The sequence below is a fragment of the Lolium rigidum genome, chromosome 7, assembly GCF_022539505.1.
Source record: "Lolium rigidum isolate FL_2022 chromosome 7, APGP_CSIRO_Lrig_0.1, whole genome shotgun sequence".
NCBI classification, from domain to species: domain Eukaryota; kingdom Viridiplantae; phylum Streptophyta; class Magnoliopsida; order Poales; family Poaceae; genus Lolium; species Lolium rigidum.
In genome coordinates, this window is record NC_061514.1 from 98,461,767 (window position 1) to 98,472,566 (window position 10,800).

The 10,800-nt window shown below is 43.0% G+C and overlaps 1 protein-coding gene across 1 annotated transcript; it reads right to left on the bottom strand.

Moving 5' to 3' along the window:
• Positions 1-1,916: 1,916 nt before the first annotated feature.
• Positions 1,917-10,222, bottom strand: LOC124670151 (sister chromatid cohesion protein PDS5 homolog C-like). Its single transcript, XM_047206653.1, has 14 exons — positions 9,992-10,222; positions 9,374-9,577; positions 9,089-9,270; positions 8,364-8,490; positions 8,089-8,280; positions 6,200-6,250; positions 5,379-6,113; positions 4,836-4,937; positions 4,660-4,742; positions 3,578-3,629; positions 3,409-3,477; positions 3,296-3,330; positions 2,727-2,798; positions 1,917-2,645 (listed from the first exon to the last, which is right to left on the bottom strand). Exons 1-14 carry the CDS (start codon positions 10,097-10,099, stop codon positions 2,267-2,269), a joined length of 2,391 nt encoding a protein of 796 aa, XP_047062609.1. The 5' UTR covers positions 10,100-10,222; the 3' UTR covers positions 1,917-2,266.
• Positions 10,223-10,800: the final 578 nt, after the last annotated feature.

Below are 10,800 nucleotides of genomic sequence, written 5' to 3' on the forward strand. Positions count from 1 at the left end.
AGCATTTCGAGAAAAACTACGGTCGCGTGTACGGAGCTTGCGATGTTCCTTCGGCGCATTTCGTTATTTTGCCCAAGTTACACACTTCCGTGTTGAAGTTTCAAAATCGCATGCGCATATCTGCATCCATTTTGTTACGTGCATGTTGTTTTTTTCATATTTTGTTGAATTTATCCAACACTTGTACTGAATTTGATATACGTTCAGGATAAGGAACACCCAGGTTATCAAACCCCTCACCTCTATCATACTGATCAAAAGAAGCCCACTCTTGTGTTACTCCACCGGATTGAGGTGACGAAGGCCTAGGTGTTGTCATTACCATTTTTGGTTATGCAATTTCAATTTAAATTTTCGCAATGTACTAAGTGAGGTGGATGATGGGATTTTGCCAACCAAAACGACCAATTAATTCACGAAATCATGGTATAATCTATTGAACATTTCACAGGCAAAGCTTGTAAAGTATTTGTAAGTTTTCAAAAAAAAAATTATCATGGACATACAAGTTGAGTCGAAAGCTATTTGTGCAAATTTTCGAGAAAAACTACGATCGCTTGTACCAAGCTTGTGTTGATCCTTGCTCATTTTGTAATTTTGCCCAAAGTTACACATTCTCGTGTTCAAGATTCAAAATTGCATGGGCATTCCATTTTGTACATGCATGCAAATTTCAGAATTCATCCAACATCTTTACCGAATTTGATATGCATTCCGGATAAGGAATGCCCAGGTTCTAAAACCTCGCTCTATCATACTGACCACAAGAATACTCAGGTTCAAATATCTCTTGTGTTACTCCACCGGATTGAGGTGACGATGGTCTAGCTGCTGTCAGTTGTTATTACACTCAGAGGTTACCATTGTCGGTTATACAAGTTCAGTTTAAAAGTTGGCGGGATCTTTTCCAGCGGTGGGGCGAGCTAGCTAGCCAGTGATTATATTAGAGCTTGGGCATTGTACAAAGTGAGGTGGATGATGGGCTGGACACGGTCTCAACTCTCAACACGCTGATAATCCTGGGTCTTTGGGAGTAGGCACGGAATGGTACTCAACCAAAACGGGTCGTCGGTTCAAGACGTGTTGCATTGAGTTCGACTTTGGTCAGGCTTGGTTCAACGTCGGCCTCGTGCGTGAGGGTCGTGACAGTGTTTTTTTTAGGGGCGGCGTTTAGGCACGCCATTGTGGTATTTACTGCAAACGATCAAAAAAAATGTTGTATCCTTCAACTTTTGGTTCTCCACTAGTTGGACCATTGTATTTCTCGATCTTTTAGGATTTTATCTGCAAATTCAGGATAATCATTTTATCCCGGTTTGTCTTTTAGTTTCCACATATGTTGCTTTATGTAACTTGGTTTTCGATTAATGAAATATGTGGTTGCTCTCAAAAAAAAAAAAACTGGACCATTTACGTTTGTGTCAACGCGACGAGTGTATTTTTCCTTTTTAGTTATTCTTTTGGTTTCGAACAAGCAAAGATTTTTGTGAATTTTAGTTGAGAAATGAGAACTACTCTCTCCGTTTAAAAGTAAGTATACTAATATGTGTCTAGATATATCTAAATCTAGACAAAACACTTATCCCTAAACGGAGGACGCAGCAAGAAAAAAGTTGTACGGAGTATTTTGGTTGTCGACTACTGAAAATTTCTGCATCCCGCTGCTCCGTTCCTGGAGCCACTCGTCTATCCAGCCTTTTAAGAGGGCAAGACGCGGGATGGTGGTGGCCCAGCCGGTTGTCCACAATAAGCAAAGCACAAGTAATAGTACACTTGCCATTCCTACTGATAGTTGTGGTTCCGGCGCTTGGCCTCGCTACGCGGTCATTGCAGAATTTCGTACAGTATTGGAACAGGCATTTTGAACCACGCGTCATGGCCAACAGGTTAGATATCTGAAGAGAGCAGATCAGATGTGAAGTTGGGCAACTCCCTTCCATGCTTTCCATTCATACTACTTGATGATACGTGCTACAAAAATCACTTCCTAAACCTAGAGTAGCCCAACTACATCACAACACAATAGAAAAAAAAGCTTGAACCACAGCAAGCATGAACATCCATTCTTCCAAAGGTTTCGAAGCCGACAACAAGCAACAAAAGTAACGCCTAACATTACAGCTACTAATGAGAGAGACTGGCTACAGCAACTACTAGCTGGTTGAGAATGTTGAATCAGCCAACACATGGCAGCTTGCCTCATGCCACCAACACCTAAGAGACTGGGCAGACAGTTTAGGGTGGACTGTCAATCAGAGCTGCACGTTCAGGCAAACTTTCTTCTGCGCTTCTTCCCAGTTGATGCTTTAGCAGACTCGGGCTCTGGTTCCGGCTCTTCCTCTTCAGATGACTCCACTTCTTTCTCCTTTGGCTTTCTTTTGGTTGAAAGACCATTTGAACCCTTGTGCTTGCTGCCAGCCTCATCCTTGTTGCCTGCCTTGCCAGAGGATCGAGGCCATCTCCCTCCTTCAGTTTTAAGGTTGCTGCCAGCTTTAGGTGTTTCTTCAGCATCCTTTTCTGCATTTTTCGCCTTCGATCTGGCCGAAGTCACAGGGGTATCATCATTTGACATGCTGGAACGCACACCCTTTGGACGCCCTCTTTTCTTGGGAAGATCGCTATCCTCAATGCTGTCCTGTTTGCTACTGCAGAGAACAAAGTAAAATTTCACGTAAACTGTGGCATGTGAGCTGAATCAAGGTGGCAAGTCTGGTTAAAACCATTACCTCTTAGGTGTTTCTGCCTTTCCTTCTTTTGTCTGCTGACCCCAATTCCCTTTACCTCTTCTTCCACGAGGCCTGGTTAAAATGGGCAGAAACTCATTATTGAGCATAAATCATGAACAGGATAGAGTATCAGTAAGGTCACATTGGCATACGGTGCGTCGAGTATATCAGGTAATATTGATTCAGAAGTATTTCTACAAAGAGCAGAAAAAAAAGGCCACAGTATGAACAAACCAACTTTATTATTTCAGATGGAAGCCTGCTAAACAAGTAACATGATAGTATAAAACTGGAAACCCCAAATCAACAATTTGTTTAGATGGACATGCCAGAAACATCAAAATGGAGATTAACAAAGGCTGGGTTCCATCTAGACAAAGTACATCTAATGATCCAACTAAGCCTAAATGACAGACAATAATGGTGCTTTCAAAACCGAACACATGCATGCTAATTTACTAACCCCGTTAAAATAATTAGGTACAACGTAATTTTAAGTGCTGACATGATCAAAACTGTCAGCTAAAGATCAAGCATATAGAAGGTGCAGAGTAGAATCATATGCTTACATATCAGATGTTGCATTGGGCTTCATGTCTTGCCCCTGCAGGACAGCAGACAAATTAGAAAGAAACAAAAGAGAATAATAGCAGCATCGCCACATCAGTCTGAATGAGCATACCTTATCAATGAATTCCCATCTTTCGTCTGAAAGTTGCAGTTGTTCAACATCACCATCATCATACACAACCTGTATGACAGAAATAACATAGAAGCAAGGAAGAAAAAGGATCTGGTTAGCAGCTCTTCAGACAGCCAAAAACAAGTGGGCCATCTACTTGAATGTTCACCTTGTGCTTTTCTGAAAAGTCGTTAAATGAGTCAACAACGCCATCATAGAACCTGCAGAGCAAGAAACAGCTTCAAAACTAGCCACAACAACAAATTAACATAACTCATGGAGCAAATGACATAAGGCATAACTAGCAAAAGGAAATTTAAGAGAACAAATAGGTAGTATGTGTATAGCTCCACACATAAGGATTTTTTTGGCTTACTTATTCAGGAAAATAATGAGTAACAACCCATTGATATAAACCTTGAAAAAAAGGAATGCATAATGTAGCCAAAATGTTTTTTGCAACCCATCAATTACTTCATTTTACAAATGCCAGTAGCATAACTAATGATGCACTGCAGACTTTTCTGACAAAAGAACAACATGCTATAGCATAAATAATGATGCACTGCAGTCTTTTCTGACAAAAAATAATAATGTAACCAAAATGGGTTCTTAACAAAAGCATGTGTCATCCTCATCTCATTAAGGACTTCATTTCAGAAATGCTAACAGCAAAAATAATGATGCACTGCCGCCATTTCTGACAAAAGAATAACAGAGGCGCCCAGAGATAAGAACTACTCGTACTCGCTACTACTACTACTCCAGCTAAGCTAGTAAATGTGCACTACCGGTGGAGGGGGGAGAAGCTAATGATTTCTAACACAGGAGCTAACCAAAGGCTTCATATGCAAGGAGAATAGAAAACTTAAATGGAAATTTGGAAATGTGTGTTTTGCTGGAAGATAGAATTGGATATGTGTCTAATTATGCATGGTGATGGAGTGATGCACCACTGTTAGGAAGAAATCAACAGAGCAAGGAAAGATTTGATCAATGCATGCGCTTATTATAAACAGATCTCCCACAGATCTCTTCCAAAATATACTAATCTAGCTACAGATAATTAACCAGTTCCCAACCCACCGCAAACAGAGAAAGAAATCACATTACGAAGTTATAACAGACGCATCCAGGAAGCGAATACTTAGTCCACATTGAAGCAGTGGCAAACACTAGAGCGGCTACAAACTGGCAATGTTAGGAACAATCCTACACCTAAGAAATATTTAAGATTGTTGTAGCACTCACTTTTTGTCATCAGGCCACCATACTTTGATTCTTGAGCCAACAAGGCTTTCGTCCAAAACTTTGTTCTTCTTTGACTGAGGAACCTGCCAATAGCATGGAAAAGGCATTAAGAACTGAAATTGGAATCAGGTCGCAAAGACTATCCATCATCAAAAATAGTTAATAAAGTGTTATACCTCTTCAACTTCCTGCACGCGTTTCCTTTTTGATACTCCACTGTCACTTGCTTGGCCTTTGGTTTTCCCCGTCTTGGCCAATGATTTAGGAGATACCATTTCCTGGATTGTGATAAAAGAAAGTAATGGCAGATAACCAAGTTAGACCATTATACATGCTCGAAAATATTAGTTGCCCATTAAAATTAATATTTGCTAATGCAACTGAACCTGTAAAGTTTCAATGTAACTAGAGCATACTTGGTGTACAAGTGTCATAACATTAAGAAAAATATTATGTCCAACGCAATAATAAGAAAAGTTCAGAAGACATAATACCCAACAGACAATGGCAATAGAACATTACAAGATCACAAAATGTTGCAGGTTATGACATGTTGCCTCACAACCATCTATTTTAGTAAAATCACATAAACATGAAACCATAAATAGACAAAGCAAAAAAAATATGACCCTTGAGCAAAAATTACCCATGCATGACTTATGTGCAAAAGCAAACACCTGAATGGGTCTACTAGTAGCTACTGGTAGTGAGAAAATTACCTTCAAATTGAGATCTTCATCAGTGTCTTCATCAGAGAGGGTGTCTTCTTTCCGCGGATTTGAACTTCCCTTTGGTTGCTTCTTTGAAAATTCTTCTTCACCAGTCTTCCTTGGTGATAATTTGATATCTTTAGTCAGTCGTCTTGCAGGTCTTCCTCCAGAAGTGCTGCCAGAGCGGACTTCTTTAGATTCTAGACCTGATCCTTGGTTCTTACCAACAGGTTTCTTTTCCTGCGACTTCACTGCAGGAGGTCGACCTCGCTTTGGTTTATCTACAGCAGGTGTACTATCATCATGCTTTGGTGTGTCATCAGCAGCTCTATTGCAAGTTTCTAGCGCCCGCTTATTATTACCAACTTTTGTCCCTGGAGACAACTCCCCAGATGCAACAAGGCCCTCATTGTCACTAACAACCTTAGAACGTTCAGTCACCTTCGACTCAGTGGAAGTGCGAAGCTTACGGCTCTTCTTTGAACTGACACTAGATCGCTTTTCAGGCTCCGTGGTCACTGGTTCTGGTGCTTCCTTGTCATCAGATATTACTTCATCAGAAACTTCTGTCTGCTTGACGTCAGAAGGCATTTCAGGCTTCTGTTTAGAAGAAGCTGGTCCATTTCGAGGCTTCACATTGTCGACTGAAGCACCACCATTGCTCAACGAAGCTGCAGGAGTACTGTGTGGAGGACTTCCATCTTGTCCGGGGGAATCGACACCTTTCTCTAATCCTGAAGATTCCTGAAATTGGAACATATGGACAGTGGTGACACCTATCTTACTATTACTATCTGTATCACAAGAAACTAAATACCCAAATCAGATACCTGAGGTGACTCGTCTGAAACAGCCACCGGAGATGATTTATTGACAGCTACCTGCACAATTAGAACTTGAGTTTAATTATCACCACGGCTGACATACCTATACATAATAACCACTCTGACTAATATGATCTCATTATCTAAACAGTGTACACTACACACTTGTGGGTCATCTAACAGGCACTACCACTAACCAAATCGTGTGTTTTGAACACTATCAGAAACCGAAAGGTCTTGACATGTACTCCCTCCGATCAGTTTAAATTGATGCAGGTGGTGCGCATACGGAAGGCAGTCTCATGTGTTAAGAAGCGTCAATTAAATAGGACCAGAGGTAGTATAAAGATGCTCAGTGCAGAACATAGACAAGTAACACCAAGTAATCTGGTATAATAATAATCATCTAACTGTTCTACGAAATATCACAGCTGATCCTTGTCTGGCAGATACCAGAACTCTAGAAGAAAAACTGAAAGTTCAATGGTTCAAAATTATTCTTTGGTCCATGGACCCCATTCCGAGGAAAATCTGATCTTTTAAGCCAAAATCTAGTAGATCCTAACAAAATTGCCATTGAATGTCTGTCAATAACAGTTTATGTCACGTCCCTCTCCTACCACTATGAGCACCCAGATAGCAGAAACCTATTATATAACCTCCAGTGAGCAACAAAGCCTAACAGTTCCCAACAACAAAACAATCCAATAAAATATAGAAAAAATAAAATGCAGCCCCGCACCATGCTTGCCCATTCTAGTCAAAAAAAAAAATTATGCACAGCAGCATTCCCAGGTGAAAGGGGCTATGAACATGGTTTTAAAGGCGTCGCTTAGGCGACGCTTAAGCGTCCGGGCGTTCCAGGAGGGCAAGGCGTCGGCGTCGCCTTTGTTTTCTGCCCAAGGCGTCCAAAGGCGTCCAAAGGCGTCGCCTAGGCGCGAAATCGCCGCCTTGCAAGAATCTGGACGCCTCTGTTCTGTGCGCGGGAAACTTTGGGCTGGTAGGAGGGGAAAACAGAAATGGCGGGCTGGGAGGGAAATTGAGGGCCATCTATAGGGGAAAGAGAGGGAAGAGAGAGAGGGGGAGCTCCTCTCACGCGACCTCCCCAACTCTGGCCAGATCTGCTGCTGCTCCTTCATCTGCCGGCCTCCCCAGCTCCGGCCAAGCTTCTGGCGACTCCTCCCACTGGTGCATCCCTCTCCCAGAGGGGAAACAATGTACAGCTTTCATGACAGCTTCTCTTGGTGCCTTGGTGGTGTCTGGTGTGTGTATGTGATGCACTTCTTCTTGCCTGCTTTGCCTCTGCTTGCCTCTGCTCATCCTACCTAGCTGATGCTTTGCTTCCAGCAAGGCAGCCTCAAAGGCGTCGCCTTGCAATGCGCCTTGAGCGCCTAGGCGTTGAGGCGCCCCCCCATCGCCTTGGGACGCCTTGGCGCCTTTAAAACCATGGCTATGAAGCATTCAAAAATGGTTCACTGACAGGTGTTACGATCCCTTTTCGTGTGCACTGAAACAGAATTAGTAGAGGATATACGCTAACTGGTTTTTTGACCAAGTCATGCAGCTCTGACTCTTACTCAGATGCTTATGGAAATGTATTACAAGATCGCACAAGCTGAAGATATATGCGCTAATGACAAGTACACGGGTTTTGCATTGCAAAAGGAAGGAGGAGAATTGGTTGAACAGAGTGCAAATCTTTTCAAGTATGACCTGCTGTATAACCCAGTTTCCAATAGCAAAACAATTTGATAGAATTGCAGAGCAGCCTTGCTCATTGAGCACAAATATACAGAAATGCATGTGGCACAAAACATAACCAACCCTGCGATTAACAAATTTCCAAAATATATTTATCAACATTCGATTTGTAAACTGTTAGAAGTTTAACTGACCGTGTCCTCTTCAGCAGCATCAACTTCGTCATCTCTTCCATCATCTGAAGAATCTTCTACCAAAGATGCAACAGCTTCGCTATAGTCATTTAAAGGAGTGCCCTGAAGTAGCTCAATAAACGCTGGCTTTAACTTGTCACGACATAGACCAACTAGCCTCGCTGCAAGCATAAAAGATGCTGGAAGAGAATCCTGGGAAATCAAGTTGAAAAGGCTTAGTGAAGATGATAAGAATTAATGAATCATTAATGCTAACAATGTGTCAATGACATTACTTTCTTTTCCTTTTTAAGATACTGAAGGACGCAGGATGCCAGATCTGGATGGACAGGCTCGCTCTCTTGAATTACATACATCATTATTGTTTCCATAGAGTTGATGACGTTTTCTTGATGTGCTGAGCTGAAATAAATCAAGAAAGCAATGAATGAGACAGAAACAACGATGCAATTAACAAAGGTAACAGAACTAAGCTACGTAAAACACAGTCATGCCACATATAGAGCAAACATACACAAGAAAAGCAAACAGTGAGATTCTTGAAATAGCAATCTGTCATGACTTACCAAGTTCCTAATTCATGAAAACACTGAGATGTTGTACTATCATCTAGAAGAGAATTCAAGTGTATTTTGCACATTTATTATCTTAAGAGACAAAATGATAACAAGGTCCAAATCAATAAATGGATAACAAGAAAGGAAGTAGCAGATATTTGATGGAGTCCATCATCATGTTAACTGGACCTAATTGATGTTGAGAAGCTAAACATCATCAAGGTAAAATAGGATGAAAAATTGGAAATCCTACATAACTTTCAAAGTGAAGACGACAATTAATTTATATCCCCTCCCTAATCCGTTTGACACCACATCCATATTATTGCAGAGTGAAGACAAGAACAGCATTATAACTTCTCTCTCTAATGAGGCAGGCATCTACTCAAAATATAGAGAAACTATGAAATTACTAAAAGAGAAGCAGAGAAACACATCCATACCTTACGGTGCTGAAGAAATGGTTGAACGCTTTGAGTATGAGGTCGTCGCAATCAAGATCCAGCATGAGGACGCAGGACCGCACCTTTGCGATGGTTTCGAGCATGGAAAGCCTCTTTGCAAACAAGGGGCTCTCCGTCTCGTCCAACTTGGCAAAAGACTGCACAACTACCGTGAACACATCCTGGAGCCAGGTAAACAGGAAGGGTGGTAAGCACATCTAGACGACACGGTTTCATCATCAAGAAAAGAGGAAGAGGGGGAGGAGGAGGAGGATGAAGGCTCACCCTCATGACACTATCCGAGTAGGGGGGTTCCGGTGCGGTGATCCTGGTAACCTCGGTCAAGCAGCAGGCGACGGCGACCTGGATGCCCTGGGAAGGGTGGTCCAGTAGGTGCTTGTTCACCAGAGAGTCCATGGTGGGCTTGAGGGCGTTGTGCATGCTCGTGGGCGGCGACTGGTCCACCCTGGACAGCCAGACTTCTGCTTCCTGCACAAACGAAACAGCAAGTCTGAGTTTGCAGCAACCAAAACAGCAACCAACTTTATTCTATGAGTAACCAGGTAGTAGAAGCTAGGGTTAGGCCATGGAGCACGGATACAATACAAAGCTGAATTGCAGCAAGGAAAAACTCCCTATTTGTGAGTTGTGACTACCTAGCCGAAACTGGATAGTCTGTTTGTGGCTGTGCGCATCGACTCTATGCAGGGGGCGGGAGGAAATAAATCTATACTTTTGTCTGAAAATAATAGGATAGGAGAAGAATGATAATGACGAAAGCAAGAGAGAGTGATAGATTCGAACTAAATCTCTACCTTTTTATCCAAGGAAAAACTAATAATGGATAACAATGGTAACTATAAGGAGAGCAGAAGCAAGAGCCACAGATTCGAAGTCGGTGACCTCGATTAGGGAGAGGAGGTCCTTGTTGGTGCCCGGGAGCGAGGCGAGGCGGGCGCCGATGTCCCGCAGGCGGCGCTCGACCTCCACCTGCGCGTCCTCCGTCGCCATTAGGGGGAGGCTCGCGCGCGCGCCGCCCCAATCGAAGAGGGGAGCGGCGGGAGGATCTGCTCGGGCGGGGGGAGGTGGTTAGGGTTTGGGGCGCAGAGACGAGCGCAGGAAAGCGAAGGAGGCCTCTCTCTGGCTGTGGGGTGGGGGGCAGAAGTTTTGGCGATAGAAAGAGACGAACTGGATTTCTACTCAATTTTTTTCCCTCCTCTCTCTCCTCGCTACTCCCCGGCCCCACCACTTCTAACTGCGACTGCGGGTCGTGCTGCTGGCGGTTTGGGTTGGGTTCGACTTAGAGAATCCCCCACTCGTTCGCGCTCCCCACGCCCAAATCCAGCGAAATTTTCGTTCGGATTGGAGGAAGATTTGGCCTGGGGAGCGCCGAAGTTCCAGCCGTCCCCCCGGCAGGAAACCCCCAACCTCGATCATTTGACATATTTCAAACAAATTTAACATAAAATTTAACAAGTTCGGCGACCAAGAGTACGAAAATTGCTTCGAAACAAATTCGGCGATAATCGGTACAATGTTTAACAAGTGTCTGAAACAAATGAAGCACACAATTTCACAATTTTTCAAACAAATTAAGACACACTAGTTAGCGTCGGCGTTGGCGTTGCCTCGGAGCCTCCATATGTGCTCCACCAGATCATCTTGCGACGGGCTGATGCATTGTAGAGTCTCGAATCTCTCGGCGCATAGCA